The sequence below is a fragment of the Leptodactylus fuscus genome, chromosome 7, assembly GCF_031893055.1.
Source record: "Leptodactylus fuscus isolate aLepFus1 chromosome 7, aLepFus1.hap2, whole genome shotgun sequence".
NCBI classification, from domain to species: domain Eukaryota; kingdom Metazoa; phylum Chordata; class Amphibia; order Anura; family Leptodactylidae; genus Leptodactylus; species Leptodactylus fuscus.
Window position 1 is genome coordinate 125,966,531 of NC_134271.1, and position 19,286 is coordinate 125,985,816.

The 19,286-nt window shown below is 44.9% G+C and overlaps 1 protein-coding gene across 3 annotated transcripts in view; it reads right to left on the bottom strand.

Annotated features, from left to right (window-relative positions):
• Positions 1–16,729, bottom strand: part of GANC (glucosidase alpha, neutral C) — a 36,908-nt gene extending 20,179 nt beyond the window's left edge. The window contains exons 1-10 of one of the 3 annotated variants that reach the window (XM_075283018.1): positions 16,661–16,729; positions 11,323–11,440; positions 9,293–9,349; positions 8,605–8,713; positions 5,661–5,788; positions 3,825–4,007; positions 2,875–2,914; positions 2,391–2,442; positions 2,208–2,304; positions 1,635–1,815 (exon numbers count right to left, since the gene is read on the bottom strand). In XM_075283018.1, coding sequence (XP_075139119.1) covers positions 1,635–1,815; positions 2,208–2,304; positions 2,391–2,442; positions 2,875–2,914; positions 3,825–4,007; positions 5,661–5,788; positions 8,605–8,713; positions 9,293–9,349; positions 11,323–11,381 — 906 coding nt within the window. In that variant the 5' untranslated portion in view covers positions 11,382–11,440; positions 16,661–16,729. Of the gene's footprint in view, positions 1–1,634; positions 1,816–2,207; positions 2,305–2,390; positions 2,443–2,874; positions 2,915–3,824; positions 4,008–5,660; positions 5,789–8,604; positions 8,714–9,292; positions 9,350–11,322; positions 11,441–16,588 lie in introns of all 3 variants that reach the window. The other 2 variants (XM_075283019.1, XM_075283017.1) reach the window with 2 other exon arrangements.
• Between the last annotated feature and the right edge of the window lie 2,557 nt (positions 16,730–19,286).

A 19,286-nucleotide genomic window follows, 5' to 3' on the forward strand; every position in this document is an offset into this window, starting at 1 on the left:
ACGATGGAGCACCTGTTCATACTGCACGGCCTGTGGCGGAGTGGTTACACCACAATAACATCTCTGTAATGGACTGGCCTGCACACAGTCCTGACTTGAATCCTATAGAACACCTTTGGGATGTTTTGGAACGCCGACTTCATGCCAGGCCTCACCGACCTACATCGATACCTCTCCTCAGTGCAGCACTCCGTGAAGAATGGGCTGCCATTCCCCAAGAAACCTGCCAGCACCTGATTGAGCGTATGTCTGTGAGAGTGGAAGCCGTCATCAAGGCTAAGGGTGGGCCAACACCATATTGTATCCAGCATTACCGATGGAGGCGCCACCAACTTGTAAGTCATTTTCAGCCAGGTGTCCGGATACTTTTCATCATATAGTGTACCTGCTGACTCCTCCACTGCTCCAGCACCAGCACTCCAGTGGTCCCAGCCATTCTCTATTGGTTCCCTGAAGCTTTGTGCATATATAGGATTGGCCTCGGTGGTAATGATAGCATGTATGACAAAAGTGATTGGCTGTAGTGGACACAAGTATGTACAACATGTCACCACTGCAGGGCAATTAACCGTCTTACCAGGGTGGGACAAAACGGGCCTGGGAACCATAGTGCATCATCACAAACATCTCAGGTTGAAGGGGTGAGGGATATATCCCTATGAAACGCTATCATCCTGGGCATAGCTCTTGTCCTGACAAGGACAGTCCCAATCTGACCCTGTGACTGTCCCTAGTAAGATTCTTACCTGACCCGTTTCTTATTCCCCCAATAATAGATTATTCATCAGAGGGACTAGTTCCTGCCTCAGTGGAGGATTCTTAGGGCTCGTTCACACAGGGCAAGAGGGGGCAGATTCTGACATTGAATCCACCTCAGAATCCGCCCCTCACAATAGAGGTCTCTGTAGACCGCTAGCTTTCACTTTTTTTGTGAGCAGTATGTTACGGCTCATGGATAAAAGAAGCGAGCTGACCTTTCTTCAGATGAGTTAGCCCCAGCGTCCACCTTGCGACAGCACCCTCCGGACTAGGCCCATTCATTTGGGCCTACTCCGGAGCGGGAAGCCGCGACTGTTGGAAGCCGCGGCAGGCGCATTTTGGTCCTATTCTGACGTGGCTTACTGCATCAGAATCAGGACCAAAATATGTGGTCCCGTGCCCCATGTGAACAAGGCCTTACAAGAAAGGAGAACATGCTCACAATTGAGCCTTAGGTTATCACCCAGAAAGATATCTCTACTCCTTGTGCAGCGGAGTTCTGGCTCGCAGCAATGGCAGGTGCAACTATCTTAAAATTTTAATTAAAATTTTAATCCTGGACAACCTCTTGAGGCTAAGGCACCATGTGGTGTCCCGCAGCAAAAAAGTGCTGTGGGGAAAACCATGGCGGCAATGCATTGTGGCTCTTCCCGCAGCGCTTTGCACAGAACGTTCACAGAGGTTTCTACTTCAATTATACCTATAGGGAAACCGCCGGCGCTGCAATGGTTTTGGAAAATGCTGTGTGTCCTCATTATACCGCAAAGTATAACACGAATCCGATCCATTTTGCTGTGGCTGCAAAACGCTGCGGTTTACACCATGTGGGGCCCGGGCCTTATGATGTTTTTGGAAGCCCCATTTTTTACACCTACCTGTAAAGCGGCTTTTGATTGGATTTCCACTAAGGTCTCTGATGCGTTTAGCCATAACATACCGCAGGTGTGTGCCAGTTTGTGTGCCAGCAGCAGGGGCACAGATCCATACGTTCCCATTTTGTCATGGACACGGTATCCAAATACATCCAGATTGTAGAGTCGGTAGGCCTCACTTTCTCTAACAAGGGGAAGTAAAACTCATAATGGCGTGAAAATGTTGTAAAAACAGTCACTTTACTTTTATTGAATGCCCATTAATATTTTCAGATATCTTTATTCATATTTTTGTTTTCATCACCGATTCGTATCAGTTTATATTTAAAGCGACTGTCTCTAGTATTTCATATGTCAGTGATTTAAATGAGGTGACCTGGCTAGAGTTAGTCTATAGATTAGGCTTAGTGGCCAGAATGAAAATTGAAGAATATAGCATAAGGCTGAGCTATTAATCAAAAAAAAAAGTCAGCTCAGTTACTTGTTGTGAAACAGCTGAAGTTTGAGTCATTGCCAATCAATAAAGACATTTATCCCCTGATGTAACTAATAGACATGCCTATGTCATGTACATACCCTGTATCTTGCAGCTGGTGTGTATCCGCATGTTCAGGAAGTCCATAGACATTCTCAAACCCATGTAAGGTGAAATCCAGCCCCACAGATGAGGGATCTGAGCAAATATAAGGTATAACAAAGTGGAATTGTATCAATAGGGGCGGAATAAATTCCTATAGTAAAAATGAATATTGCCGTTACCTTTCATATCCAGATAATCTGCAAAGTTTTCTTTCCACAGTCCAAATGGTTTCTATAGAGAAAGATAAAAGTAGAGATGAGCGAATACTATTCGAAACGGCTGTTTTGAATAGCACGCACCCATAGGAATGAATGGAAGCGGCCCCCTGTGTGCCGGCTGCGTCCATTCATTCGTATGGGTGCGTGCTATTCGAAACAGGAGTTTTGAATAGTACTCGCTCATCTCTAAATAAAAGGAGATATCTAATTCCGATATAAAAAATCCTAGTTATATGTAATACTGAATCTACGAGGAAACCACCATGGATGTGTATAAAGATCTATACGGGAACTTTTCCCATAAAGCTATATATCAGCCTCCTCAGTTCCCCTGCTCTATAACTTAATGCCTGCAGATTGGACTCTATACTCATCCATATAATAATATAATCCATATAATAATAGCAATCTTCAAGCATCAATCTGTCATTTACCAGGCACGTACCTCGGGGGAAGATGATTTCTTTGCAGCGTCTTCCAGTCCACTGTAATACACAAAAATGTAGAAGTTTGACTATGGAGCAGTATTTTATTTATAACACCCCCGGCCATGTTTATTTTCTCACAAACTAGTATCAAAATTTCGGCGAAGGCCCGAAATTTTGACGCTCACGGGCAGTCACTGACTGCCGGGTTTCCCTCTCCTGTCCAATTTCTTGGGCAGAAGACGGAAACCCACAAAGCGGAGACCGGGCGCAGGTGTGAACCCGCCGTTAGCCAAATGCCCATTTGCCTCCCAGCGAAGCCTCCCAACACCGCACAGACACTCAGGGTTCGTTCACATCTGCGCCCGGTCTCCATTCTGCAGATTTCCATTTCCTGCACAAAACTGAGCAGGAGACGGAAACCTGCAGGACTCTTTCATACCCATTCATTTGAATGGGTTTGAAAGATGTCCGGCTGTGAGTGCTGGTGAGCGTTTTATGCTCTCCGCCGCGAAACCATTTTTTAAAATTGGACACAGAGTCGGACATGCAGTACTCTGTGTCCGATTTAAAAAAAATGGTTTTGCGGCTCACCGGTGCTCACGGCCGGACCCGGTCTGACAGCTTTCCGTCTTCTGCATGCAGAAGACAGAAAGCTGAGAACAGACTCCGGGCGCTAGTGTGAACCTAGCGTCAGCTTGACAGATCATACATGTGTTCTCGAAGGGGGACAAGGGGAATACATTGCACCGTTGGTGGTTGGTTATCATTCCAAAAGGAATGGGCATGTTAAAAATCAAACCATCTGATCCAAAACCTGCGGTCAGGGAGAGTTGGGACCTGCTGAGTTAAATAAGTTTGGCAGACAGTATAAAGTTTATGTGTTTTAATAAAAAAAGATCAGAGATATCTGCAGAATTCTTTACTCCTTTGACAAGATATTACCATCTCAGAAGACTCCATGTCCTACCTTTCTCTGGACGGGAAGACGGCATTTTCATAGTACAGCAGTCCCTGAGAATTGACACTGATCACCTCCTTATCATCCTGGGCAACCAGAAGACAGAATGGCTTGGCAGTCAGATGGATTTTACATGAGCTCCTTGGAAGTTCGAGAACTAAACTGTTTCCTTCCAGGTTGGAGACTTTCAGTCTGTAAAAATAATGAACCCTTTACAATTAGTTTCAAATAGAATCACCAGCAAAATGGCAGTATTTTAGCAATTCAGGATACTTTTAGGTCCACAAGCCACAACTTTATGAAACCTAAGGGTTGGATTTATGGTCTGTATTATACAGAGTGTATTACAGCCTCAGGTCTAGTCCTGGTTTGGCTCCAGTATAAGTCCACGTCACACTAATGGATAGGATTCTCAGCTCCATACAATCCATGTAAATAAGAATTGATGGGAATCGTCGCCACTACAATTTGTACAAGTGTGATCAGCGTGGTACATGGTATATATTTAATACTATGGGCTATACTCTCTGGATATCAGTGATATGGAGGGATCCTGGGTGTCAGGCCCCTGCTGGTCTTGTATTGAAGACCTATTCTAAGGATAACCCCTTTAACCAAAGTTATGAAATGTAGGTTTCCTTATTTAGTTTGCACATATTAAGGTTAAGTTCACATCTGTGCCGGAGTCCATTGGAGACTCCATCACAATGTCTGCCTTAAATCGAAGACCCCATTATAGTCAATGAGGTTTGTATGGGCACCGTGTGTAACCGACGTCCATCTTTCTGTTCTTTGGTCCTCTGATGGACCAGAACAACGGATAAGCCAACGCTAAGGTGAACCTTGTGTAATACGCTTGATGTAATTTTATAAATTTGTCCAAAAATATTATGAACGTTTCATTTGCAGTAACGGGGTATTCCCATGTCCCTTGCTCACCAGTCTTCACTGCTGCAAAAACTTCTTTCTTCCTGTTTTTCAACGTCAATTGGTGGGCGGGGTTTCATATGCAAAGCCACACTGTCCGACTACCTCCAGTTTAGCTCCGCCCTCAAATTAGTGTGTAGCTCTGCCCACCACATAGCGTGATCCTATGGGACGACTGAAGGGCCTGTGATGTCATCAAAGGTCCTATAACACTTGGATTTAGCTTGTTCTATATAGAGTCGGCTAAATCCTAGTGAGCAGAGGGACCAGGTCCTTTAGCCCACTAGGATTTAGACTGTTTTATATAAGAAAGCTAAATCCTAGTGAGCAGAGGGACCAGATCCACTAGGATTTAGACTGTTTTATATAAGAAAGCAGCACTCATTTCCCCACTCCTTTATCTGAGAGCAGGAAGCTAGGTCACATGTGTGGTGCAGACACAGGAACAGCTACAGATACAGGCTCGCTCACGTGCACTTACCCCCTCCTCCCTCCCCCCCTGAGAGCAGGTAGCTATGTCACTTGGGAAATGAGCAGATAATCCCAACAGCCATAGAAACGCAGTGTCAACAATGAAGTGAATAAATTAAGACAATGGACAAACAAAGCAGTTTTGCTGAAGCAGTGTATTTAGGAAAAAGTCTTAAATCCACATTAACCAGCAGTATAGATACAGGATCCTTGTGATGGGACAACCCATTTAAGCTCTGAGATTTGGCCGTGTACAGAGCAGGGTCTGAGCAGCATCCGTTTTTTGAAAACAGTCTCAATAGTTTGATCTAAGAAAACATAGCGCATGATGTATTTTTTCGAAGATAAATCCTATATCAGGACAGACAATTTAAAAAGTCTTGATATATGTGTGAACGGGGCCTGATAGATCTTATAACTCAGCAGTAATAAAAACAGGACTCTTACTGTTTTGTAGTTGGTTCCTTCACCAAAACATCAGGGACCTCAAATCTTGGCTTTAAGGAAGACTCTTCATGTATCTTTATTCTTATGATGTTGCCTTCAACTGCAATGATTTGCAGTTTTAGGGATTCCTGCAGGAGAATGTAAGAAGTATAAGTACATGTATAGCCAACGATACAGTAAAACACATATACATGACGGCAAAAGAAAGATACCTATAAAGATAACAGTGTGCACAAGTCTTAAAGGAACTTTAAAACACATGGCTTCTTTATTTCAACAACCGTCCGCAGGCTTATTATGTGTGGTACTACAGCTCTGCCCCATTCACGTCACTGAGCTGCAATACCAGACACATCCTGTGGACAGTTGTCCAGTTGTTTTTGGATGACACGTCATGTTTTTCTAATCCACTTTAGGTATAAACGCAGCAACCACATTATGATTAGCCTATGGCAGACACGCTGTGTAAAACATCGCGCCGTTTTACAGTCAAAGCAAAGTGGATGGAATTCTAGTGAATCTCATTCTCACTTTAAGGTAAAAACTGCGCTGTGGACACGTGGCAATTTCCAGAACCGCCACGGTTTTGGAAATTACAGCATGTCAATTATACTTACAGAAACGCCAGCAGTTTCCCCATGTGTATATCTGCAGAGGAAACATCTGCAGAGGAAAGTCTGCAGAGGAAACATCTGTGAACTTTCTGTTTAAAGCGCTGTAGGAAGCAGGGCCGCCGATAGGCCAGTACTACCGGTACTGGCGTCAGGGGCCCGGCCAAATTGAAAAATGGGGGGGGCCCGGTTTTGGCCCGCCACCGTGTGCCGGCCCCCTGGCGCCCGTAGCAGTCATTGTATGTCCTATTTCAACTCAGATCTGCATCCAGAGGACGCAGATCTGAGTTGAAGACATACGCGGCTGAAGCAAGGAGCTGACACAGGTCAGCTCCTCGCTTCGCCGCTGCGCGCCTCTCTCGCTGACACATATGCGGCTGAAGCGAGGAGCTGACTTGTGTCAGCTACTCGCTTCGCTGCCGCCGCTGCTACTGGCTTGTAGATGCGATGTGATCACATCGCGTCTACAAGCCAGTAGCCGGCGAAGCGAGGAGCTGACACAGGTCAACTCCTCGCTTCGCCGCTGCGTGCCTCTCTCGCTGACACATATGCGGCTGCGGCGAGGAGCTGACACAGCCGCACAATTTCTCCCTCTTTTGGTTCTTCAAAAGTTGGGAGGTATGGGTACAATGGGTACAATGGAAAGATGTTAGAAGGGGGGGGGGATTGTTGGGGCATCGGGTGTGCGGCACTGCGGAGAGGGAACTGGGGCAATAATATATAATATATAAGTTTTTAGCTGGAGAACTACAAAGCACACAATACCTCCAAAGGTATGTGTGCTTTGTATTAATAATGATGTAGGCTGCTATGTTACTAGCATAGCAGCCTGTTTGGGGGTGGGACTTTCACTTTAAAGGAGTGTTCACATTGCGTTTTTGGCCTCCCTTTCCGGGATACGTTGGTAACCAGTCACAATCAGCTACCCACTTATCCCTGCACGGAGAACTGCAGGCCCCCCTTTTTTTTTAATGGCCAGTTCTTCGTGCAGGGATAAGTTGACATCTGATTCTGACTGGTTACCAACGTATCCCGACAAGGGAGGCCAAAAACGCAATGTGAATAAGCCCTGAGGATTTATTAGGAGGGCTCTTATAGATGGTGTTGGCTCCCTATAGGCGCGGTCACACGGAGCAGATTTTACCTGCAAATAGAATCTGATTAAGCCTTGTAATGCTGCTAAATAAAGGGAAATGTAATACAGAATTGGTATGTCGCAAAATAAGGAAGTTTTAAAATGGCGAGGGGGGCCCAGACACTTAGGCTGTATGGGGCCCCAAAATTCCTGATGGCGGCCCTGGTAGGAAGAACCACAATGCGTTGCCATCGGTTTTCCTGCAGTGCTTTTTTGCTGCAGGATGCTACATGGGGCCTTAACCTTAAGGCTAGGCCCTACATAGCAAGCCACAGCCAAAAAGCTCTGCGAAAAAGACTGCAGAGAAACACATCACGGTTTTTCACAGAAAATCGGCAGGGGTTTCCTCTGCCGACTTTCTAGTTCTATTATACCTATAGGGAAAATGCAACGTTTTTGGAAATCGCAGCATTTTTGCTGTGGATGTTTTCGCAATGTGTGGATGGGATTAGCCAGAATCCCACCCATTTTGCAGGTACTGTAAAATGCTGCAGATTTTGCCGTGGCATTTCCACCATGGCGAAACGGTGCAACAGCATCCAATTGAAGCTACCCGTATTTTGGTCCGGAACCTGAGGTGGCCTCTGCCCCAGGCTCCGGACCAAAAAACCCTGTGTGAACCCGGCCTAAAGCTGCATGCTGCTGAAATGCTGAAATGGGGAAGCAAAAACTATGGGTAAGTTCACACGATGTAACATTGAGCGTGATCTGGCACGTATACACGTGCCGGCAGATGACGTGCTCAAAATGCTCCCATTGATTTCAATGGGAGTTAGGAGCGTATACGCTGCGTTATTTTGCGCCCGTGATTTTGCGGCCGCAAAATCACGGGCGCAAAATAACGCGGCGTATACACTGCTAACTCCCATTGAAATCAATGGGAGCATTTTGAGCACGTCATCTGCCGGCACGTGTATACGTGCCAGATCACGCTCAATGTTACATCGTGTGAACTTACCCTAAGTGTAAAAATGATGCTTTTCCACTGCATTTCTGCAGTATTTTTTAGCTGTGTTTTGCTATGTGGGGCTTTAGGCTTAAAGTGGTTTTCTAGGATTAAAAAAACATGGCTGCTGTCATCCAAAAACATCACCACAACTATCCACAAGTTATGTCTGATATTGCAGCTAAGTGACGCCAATGGGGAATCATTTAGAACAACAGTGGTCATGGAATCTAGCTGCTCTTATATACTGACCTGTGTTTCTTCATGAATAAGGTTTACGGTGACAATGCCATTTTCGGTATTCAATGTGTCCAACTGAGCAGAGTATGGTGAATGGTCCGGGTGGAAGAGCTTCTGTCTCCTAAATATACAGACATTTAGGCTGAGGCCCCACGTTGCGGAAACGCAGCTTTTTCGGTTGCAGATTTTGCTGCGGTTTTGTGAGTTTGTGAGCCATTCCAGGTTTTGGCTCAAAAACCACAACAAAATCTGCAACTGAAGAAACTTTGTTTCTGCCACGTCGGGCCTCAGAATAACACTGGCAAAACTCCAGACAGTACTGCAATGGGTCCAGGCGCAGTCAAGCATCAGACTAAACTTGTCAGGGGACAGAATTAGGTATCAAGTCACATATCACAGTCAAGGATCAGTCAGGTGTCAGTGTCAGACATCAAATGTGAAGTGTCAGAGTTAGAAACCTGGCTGAAACTTACATCACTATGATGTTAGACTCTCTCTGATATTTGAGGAGGTTCTAATATGGACATAGTATTTAACAGACCTTGTAACAAAGGTCAGACTGATACTTTCTGGAATAAATTTGGATGTTTTGTAACACCAGACATCTTGTATACCCCCAGGATAATGTAGTACCTATATCATATATCTTTCTCCTTTTACATCATAACGTGACAATACAGAACATATTTCCCAGACTTACCTGTAAAATCCAATCTGTTCGCATGTCTTAAATTTGCTCTGGTTCTCAGTGAGTACACTACAAAGAAGAATAAGGTTTTTTTTGTTTTTTTTTAACTAAAAATGTCATATTTACAGCAAACTATATTTACAAACTGGTTTTACGTAGGACACGGGAGAACTTTGACCCAAGGGCCAATTTTGCCCTTCAGGACTTGTGACGTATGGGTTGTAACAATTAGAAGGTTATTCCCAGAATGACAATTTATCACTTTTTCACATGATTGCTGATATATGTATTATGGTGGGGCCTGTAACAATCTTAAATATGGGGATTGCAAGGCCCCTCTGAGAATAGAGCGGAGGTCAAGCATGCCCTGCTGCTCCATTTATCTCTATGGGGCTGATAAAGACATCCAGCAGTGTCATAGAGACTGAATATAATGGCAGTGCATGTGTGACCAAGCGGTCTGACCCCCATCTATCAGACACTTGTCTACCTGTGGCTAGAGGATACACTGTATACTTGTAATACCTCTTCACGACACATTCTAACAACCATGGAATATGTTGGCACTGTACAAATAAACAAAATAAATCCTATCCTACTATTATATCCTATCCTACTATTATAATTATCCTATTATCCTACTATTATATCCTAATTATAAATAAATCCTAAATCCTACTATTATAAATGTGAACGTTTGTATGTTTGTTACTCAATCACGCAAAATCGGCAGAATGGATTTGGATGAAATTTGGCACATAGATAGTTTGTAACCTGGATTAACACATAGGCTACTTTTTATCCCGGTAAATGACATGGCTTCACGACTGTTATGAATTTATGTTCACATACTATATTACACTGCTCTTGGCAGCAGGCTAATAAAGCCAGGTCTGTTATCTCTCTATGTAAACACACAGATAACTCCTGTTTTTCGTTGTGTTTTTGTTTTGGTTCTCAGAACGCTCTCCTATGAGCTGGGGGTCCCCCCGGCTTGGATCTTACTGTGTGATCCTACAAGGTCTTTGTCATTGGAACCTAGGGCCAGTGGCCCTTTCTCTATGTTTTTTGCATTTGTTTCTCACAATTGTTCTGTTTATCTTTTTTTAAAAAAAATTCAATAAAATTTGATTACACCTAAACACACAGATAACAATGAGTCCACTGTCTGCAAGCATTTGGCAGTTTCCCAATTTTAAACATGCCGGGAAAAAGGAAATCTAATTTGACACAAAATTCTCAAAAAATGAGAACAATGAAAGTAGCCAGAATTCAACAGAGTTCTCCTTAGGACTAGTTCACACGGGGCAAAATGGTCAGGATTTTGATGCGGAATCTGTGTCAAAATCCTGCCACCTCCCATTGAAATGGGAGCCTCGAGCAGAGCCGACTGCACATGCGCAGTACGTTCCTGTAGTTCAACAGAGTACAGAGCATACGCAGCCACAAAAAATGGCCACGGGCATGTGCAGTCGGCTCTTCCCGAGGCCCGATGACAGAGCCGACTGCGCATGCGTAGCAGTTTGAAACCAGCACCGGAAGACACGGAGAGAGGCCGTTCCAGACGAAAATGGAGGTGTCGCTGGAGATTTCTCTCGCAGCATTGGGGACTCCCTCAGTGCTGTTCAAGCGCTGGAGACTGAGAGAACTCATTTGCAAAACGATGAAAACCAGGATTTCTAACGAACGGCGGTGCGGAGAAGACATCTAAAGGTAGGAGAATAGTCTTTCTTAAGGCTATTCCTATGTGTTAGTCAGAAAAAATAGCATTTTAATGATAGGATCCCTTTAACAATAGTGCAGATATAAAGGCCAGTGCATATACCTTACAGTGTATAGTCCTTAACAGTTTATATATATTTTATTTTTGTAACTTAACACATAAAAAAACCTTTTAAAGCATGGTGAATAATTCCATGGTCAAAGGTAAAACACATTACTGATAAGCATATTACATCCAACACATTCCTTACACTTTCCATTCTGAGTCATGAAGTAAGGGTACCCATTACACACACAATATTATATCCCGCTTGACTTACTTTGCTAGAGGATCATCTGATTCGAGGGTCTTGTCGCTCTCTGGATCAGTAGATGTCATAATGATACGGTTTTATTCTCTAGGTTTATGGGCCTCTACTTTTACGCTCACTGCAACACCTAGTGGGAAAGACGAAGAATGCAGAGGACTTTAACATTCACCTTTGTTACTTCCTATGACACCGTTATCATTGAAATGTATGTGAACTGCAGGGCGCCATACTTTATAAAGGAACTAGGAGTCAGGATGTGGGTATGATAAAATATAAAGTAGAACTCTTCCACAATTTTTTTTAGATTCTTTCAATGGTTAGTTATGGGCATAGGGTGCATTATGGTACATTATATTATGGTGCGTTTTAATCTTTTTATGGTCTATCAAAGTGACTTTCCTTGACATGTGTAGAGAAAGTGACTTCTAGTCCACAGTAAGAAGCCTGCAGGTTTCAGGTAGTCACGTCGGACAGTACTTGGACAGGAGCACCCATCCACTAACAGCTGAGCTAATGATCTGTGCAGGGTCTGGGTGTTGGACTTCCACAGACTGGTCAGAAAACCATTAAAATCACATTTTTTTCTCGATAACACATAGGAATAGCCTTAAGAAAGGCTATTCTTCTCCTATCTTTAGATGTCTTCTCCGTGCTGCCGTTTGGTAGAAATCCCGGTTTTCGTCTGTATGCAAATGAGTTCTCTCGCAGCACTGGGGGCGTCCCAAATGCTGAGAGAAATCGCCAGTGGCTACTTTTCTTGTGGCCGCGGGCATGCGCAGTCGGCTCTGCCCGAGGCCTAGAAGTTTGAACCCAGCTCTGGAAGAAGACGCGCAGAGAGGCGGTCCAGAAGATGATGGAGAGTTCTCTTGCAGCATTAGGGATGCCCCCAGTGCTGTTTGAGTGCTGAGGACCGCCCCCAGTGCTGCGAGAGAACTCATTTGCATACAGACTAAAAAATCGGGATTTCTACCAAACGGCGGCGAGGAGAAGACATCTAAAGGTAGGAGAAGAATAGCCTTTCTTAAGACTATTCCTACGTGTGAACGAGAAAAAAAAATGTGATTTTAATGGTGGAATCCTTTTTAAGTGATGGATATGTGAATATTATGGGGCAAGCGCTAAGAAACGCTATACACTATACACGGCAGGTGTTGGCTGTGTTATACAGCAGACACCGCTACAGCTGTGAAAGGTGACAATACTGATCACTACTGTTGAAAGGGCTTGTACAGTTTTTTTATTGCTGACCCATCCTCAGAATAGGTTATTAATAAGTGATCAGTAGGGGCCACCAATGAATAGCTGTTTGCAGGGCCCACGGCACTTGTGTGGACTCCATGAGCTCTGCACTTCACCCCTTTCCTCATATTAAAAAAAAACAAACATTCTAATAAAAATTACTCAGAATGGAAAAGCTGAAAATAAATAATTGCAGGGTTTTTTAGACACTTTCCCTCCCAAGAAAAAAATAGAATAGAAAATAATCCAAATGTCACGCATTCCCCAAGTCGAATCAATAAAAAGGACATCTCTCCCCACAAAAAAAGTGCCCTCACACAGCTCTGAAGTCAGAAATATCAAAAAGTCAAAATATGTCAATGTATAGAATTTTTTTTTTCAAACCTAAAGATAAAATATAATTTTTACTACACTGTGAATGATCTAAAACAAAATCCGTAAGAGGATGGCAGGGCTGTGCTTTTTCGATTCCAATTCCCACCATATTCCAAATTTTTCCAGCTTCCCAGTAAATCACATATAATATTAAATGGTGCCCTTAGGAAATACAATTTGGTCCACAAAAAACAAGCCCTCACTATGTGGATGGAAATATAAAAAGGTTATGGCTTTTGGAAGGTGGGGAGTAATACATGTAATCGATGTGTCCTTAGGCTGAGTTCATACGGAGTTTTTTGATAAGGAATCCGCCTCCAAAAAAAAGCCTCCCAATAGAACCGGGTTCACACAGGGTTTTTTGGTCTGGAAACTGAGGCGGAGGCCGTCTCAGTTTCCAGACCAAAAAACGGGTAGCTGCAACTTGATGCCAATGCAGTGCACCGGCATCCAGTCCCACACTCCGCTCCGGATTAGGCCCAATGAATGGGCCTAGTCGGGAGGACGGAGTGTCTTCAGGCAGATGTCGCGAGGCGAATCCGCCTGAAAGAATGAGCATGTTGCTTCTTTTTTCCAGGAGCCGGAACAAAAGTCTCCCGGAAAAAAATGAACTGACCGGCTCCCGTTGATTTCAATGGGAGCCGTCTTTTTGATCAGGATTTTGAGGCGAATTCAGCCTCAAAATCCTGACCATAAAAACCCTGTGTGAACTTACCTACCCTGAAGGTTTTCAAGGCTTCATACATCTGTGTAACCACACTTAGGCCGGGGCCCCACAGGACATAAACGCTGTGGGAAAAATCGTGGCGTTATACAGTGCAAGCAAAGGGGATGGGATTCATGTGAATCCCATGCCCACTTTGTGGGAAAAAAACGCAGTGCGGACACGCTGCGATTTTCAAAACCGTTGCGGTTTTGAAAATCGCAGCTTGTCAATTATATCTGCGGAAACGCCGGCGGCTTTCCCATAGATATAATTGTAACAGAAAGTCTGCGGAGGAAAATTCTGCAAACTTTCTGTTGAAAGCGCTGTGGAAAGAACAGCAGTGCATTCACGCCGCTTTAGCGCTGCGATTATGGCCCGTGGGGCCTTAGCCTTAGAAAGACAGCACATTCATCTCACCCGTATGTTTGAGCACAATCTGGATCAGTGCATAGGTTCACTGGGACAACTGCACTAAAAAATCCCCATAAAAGCAAATTGTATAACATAAAACACAGCTTACTAACATGTATCCAGCATAACTATGAAGTAATACATGTAGGATTTACAAAGCAAGGTAATTATTAACCCATAACATAAAAGTAACATAATGCAGAGGTCAAAGATTACAAGTAACACAATGTGACTGATCTGCCATATCTAAGTTATTCATATACAAACATGAACAAGTAATAATGACATATGATATCTCAGGTACTCGAGTTTCCAGGAGAAACATCCAGTATTACTAAGATTTCCACCCATGGTAGGTTTTCTCGAAAGCTCCTCCATTATTTACATCACAAAATTTCCTCCATACTGCTAAGCAATTTCTATCACCTGTTTTCCTTAGGCCAGAAAGGTGACTCCTTAGGCTGAGTACTCACAGGGTATTTTGGTCGGGATTTTGAGGCTGTATCCGCCTCAAAATCCTGACCAAAAAGACGGCTCTCAATGAAATCAATGGGAGCCGGTCAGTTCTTTTCTCCAGGAGCCGTTTGTTCTGGCTCCTGGAAAAAGAAGCGAAGTGCTCATTCTTCAAGCGGATTCGCCTCGCGATTTGGCCTGAAGACACTCCCGACTAGGCCCATTCATTTGGGCCTAATCCGGATCGCAGTGCCGCGACTGGATGTCAGTGTACTGCATCGGCATCCAGTCGTGGCTGCCCTGTATTTTGGACCGGAACCTAAGGCGGCCTCCGCGTCAAATTCTGATCCAAAATACTCCGTCTGAACTCAGCCTTAAACTGAAGGGAGTAAGGGCCTGTTCAGTACAAAATACAGTAGAAAATAAAGGGGAATTGAAGCAAACTTTTGCCTTACACTAGGTTCACAATAATAAAGACACATGAACAGACAATATGAGACATTACAATGTGACAAAGAACTGTAGGAAGAATAAAAAAAAGAGTTACCCGTATATACTCGAGTATAAGGCGACCCGAATATAAGCCGAGGCCCCTAATTTTACCACAAAAAACTGGGAAAACTTATTGACTCGAGTATAAGCCGAGGGGGGAAAATGCAGCAGCTACTGGAAAATTTCAAAAATTAAAATGGTCAGAGTTTTTGGGTGCAGTAGTTGCTGGGAAAGGGGAAGGGGTGTTTTGGTTGTCTGTCTGCCCCTTCCCTGAGGACTAGGTTTTTTTTCCCCCACTTGGAATTCAGCCTGGCTGAATATAGGGGATCTGCAGTGCTCCTATTAACCCCTTCCCGACTGCAGATACCCTATATTCAGTAGGGTAGTATTCTTTTTTTCTTTTCACTAATTTATGGGAGATTCTAATACTATTGTGGCTGGTCATAGAAAAAAAATTGAGTATAAGCCGAGGGGGGGGGGCTTTTTCAGCACAAAAACTGTGCTGAAAAACTAGGCTTATACTCGAGTATTCTACACCTCCACACACTACACGGTGATCAAGTCACGTGGTAAGTCTGACCAAACAAATGTGATTTCAGGGCAACTTTGAAACTGCTGTAGGTGGAGATTAATCAAATTGTCCGGGGTAAAGCATTCCAGAGCACTGGTGCAGCTCATGAAAAGTCTTAGAGACAGAAGTAGGATGTACAGATAACAGAGGATGCAAGTCTAAGGTTATTGGCAGACCAGAGAGGACGATAAGGGCGGTAGACATTGACGAGAGAGAAGGTGTAGGGGGTGCAGCGCTGTGGATGGATTTGTGGGTCAGAGTGACAATTTTATATTGTATTCTATGATGGATGGCCAACCAATACATTAACTGACACAAACGTTCAGCTTTCTGTTCTTTGAGTCTGTTTGCGGACCCAAAAAACAGAAATCTTAAAAAGCGGTTACATGCAGACTTTTATTTTTTCCTATCTAAAATTAGTGTTTTTATGATTGTAGTATAATTGTCTTTAGGACAGATCATCAATTCTACATTGGTGCAGGTCTGACTCCCCAATGAAAGGGGCCACCAGGGCCTCAAGCAAGTGCTGTGGCCTCTTCTTCAGTCTGTGATGTTATGTCCATTGATCGCCTGAACCTTTTGTAGTTCAGTCTCACTCAAGTGAATGGGCTTGAGCTGCAAAACCAGTATGGGGAATACAAAGGTTGCAGAACTTGTCTGCATGCCGTGTCCCGTTCAATCAGCTGATCAGCAGGGTGTTTGGTGTCATACTCCACCCCCCATTAATTTTATACTAAGGGTCTATCCTGCTGATGGATCATCAATATCTAAGTCTCTGGAGATAATCTTTATTAATGCTTTTAGTATAAAATATGGAGTGTCTACAGATACAGAACATGGACCCATGGGGACTCTGTATGCTGCCACACAAGGTCCGTCCATGCTTTGCTGACGTGTGTATAAGCACATTGGGGAGAAGCAGAACCAATGGTGTAAATGTATTCTATAATGATAGACAGGTCACATTTGCTGTTATAGCAGGCACGTCAGTACATAATCTCTATAAACCTATGTAACCTTATTCTTACCCTACATACATATCACAGACAGCTACTCCCTTCCTTGTACATGGCAACAGAGATGAAGGACACAGCAATAACCTGCAACCTGTTCCCAGCAATGAAACTAGCCCCTTGTTTCCTGGAACTGCTCAACACCAGAAGCTTCGCTCACATAGGGAACTGATGTCACTCATGTGCCGGGCACAGGACATTACCGTCATCAAGTGCCATCTACTGGATACTAGGTGCAACTTCCTCCAAGGTAGTTGAGGAAATGTGGATAAAATAAGATAATCCTGTGGGGAAATTTCAGCATGTTACAGCAGCATAGTAATACAGATACAGGATAATAAGCATACCTCCCAACTTTTGAAGAACCGAAAGAGGGACAAAATGTGCGGCGCGCGTAAATTTAGCCCCACCCACTTTTGTGTTTACTCCGCCCACTCATTAATTTTTCATGTGCCCGCACACAGTATAATCCTCCTACAGTCACTCGTAAATTATATGTCCCCCCTCTATCTCTCCCCCAGTTTCATATACACCCTTCATCTGCCCCCAGTTTCATGTCCCTCCATCTCTGCCCCCAGATTCATGTCCCCCCTCCATCTCTGCCCCCAGATTCATGTCCCCCCTCCATCTCTGCCCCCAGATTCATGTCCTCTCCATCTCTGCCCCCAGATTCATGTCCCCACATCTCTGCCCCCAGATTCATGTCCCACATCTCTGCCCCCAGATTCATGTCCCACATCTCTGCCCCCAGATTCATGTCCCTCCATCTCTGCCCCCAGATTCCTATCCCTCCATCTCTGCCCCCAGATTCATGTCCCTCCATCTCTGCCCCCAGATTCATGTCCCCCATCTCTGCCCTCAGATTCATGTCCTCTCCATCTCTGCCCCAATGTCATGCCGTCCTCTCCTTCATCTGCCCCCAGATTCACGTTCCACCTCCACATTAAACTTACCTTCTCCTCCGCTCCCTCGCCGCCTCTCTCGCTGACACATGCGGCTGAAGGAAGGAGCTGACACAGGTCAGCTCCTCGCTTCACCGCTGCCCGCCTCTCTCCCTGACACACGCGGTTGAAGCTGCTCGCGTGCTCGCTTCGCCGCTCACTCTCTCTCTCGCTGACACATGTGGCTGAAGCGAGGAGCTGACCTGTGTCAGCTCCTCGCTTCGCTGCTGCCGCCGGCTCCTGGCGTGTACATCGCGTCTACAAGCCAGGAGCCGGCGGCAGCAGCGAAGCGAGGAGCTGTCACAGGTCAGCTCCTCACTTCAGCCGCATGTGTCAGCGAGAGAGAGACGCAGCGGCGAAGCGAGCACGCGAGCAGCTTCAGCCGCATGTGTCAGGGAGAGAGGCGGGCAGCGGCGAAGCAAGGAGCTGACATGTGTGTTCAACTCAGATCTGCGTCCTCTGGACGCAGATCTGAGTTGAAATCGGGACATACCTCCCTCCAACCGGGACCGCGGGACATGTCACCCAAATCGGGACTGTCCCGCGGAAATCGGGACGGTTGGGAGGTATGTAATAAGCAGTAATATATTACAGACGTAGGCACACATGCTGAGAAGAGAAGATATACTAGGAGTCCATAGCAGCTAAGGAACAGAGAAGAAAGAAGGAAGACATTCATAATCATTAGTTCTCTGTGCGGAGTGATCTTCGCTTGGTCTGATGTAGATTATACAGCCTGGTCGCGGTTGGAAGGAAGAACCTGCGATAGCTCCTTCTCACACTTGGGGTGAAGCAGTCGGTCACTTACAGTGCTGCCAAGTGCCATCAGGGTCCCATACATGGGGTGGGATTTGTTCTCACGCATGGAGGTCACCACAGACAGTATCCTTCTGTCACCCACCACCTGTACTGGGTCCAAGGGGCTCCCCAGGACAGAGCTGGCCCTTCTGATCAGCCTGTCAAGTCTATTTCTGTCCCTGGTTGATATACTGCTCCCCCAGCAGGCCACACCAAAAAAGATGGCTGAAGCAACCACAGAGTTGAAGAAGGCCCTAAGAAGTGTCCCCTGGACTCCGAAGGCCCTCAGCCTCCTGAGCAGGTAGAGTCTGCTGTGGCCCTTTCTGTGCAGTGCCTTCAGGTGATCAGCCCAGTCTAGTTTATTATTGAGGAGCACACCCAGATACTTATAGGTCCTGACTATTTCAATACATGTCCCTTGGATCTCCACCGGGATCGGAGCCCTTCTCCGTTTGCTAAAGTCCACCACCATCTCCTTGGTCTTCCCAGCATTAATCCTGAGGTGGTTCTGCTGGCACCATTCAACAATTTAGGCTAGGGCTAAACAGCGACATAAGTCGTGGGACAAAAAAATCCATTAATTTTTATGTTGTTGCGTGAGATTTACTGTGACAAACTGCAACGTGACACATTATTCACGAAGGTTACTACTCGTAACAAAGGTATCCAAAATAAAAATTTTGATCCTGTTCATTTCATGTCTAAGAAACACAGGGAATTTAAAGGGGTAAAGCCACAAAACATAAACTGCTGAGCGGTGAGGTCTGACCAATCCGGAAAACGGTGTGAATGAAGCTGTGGGAAAAGCGGCCAAATTTCCCAGTGGACACAAATGTGCCTCTGCTCCTATTCACTACAATGGGAGTGCTGGAGACAGCCGAAATACAGCATGTTCTTAGGATGTCTAAGGAGCAGGACAGACTAATGAACGCTTTTTAATACCGTATTTTCCGGACTATAAGGCGCACATAAAA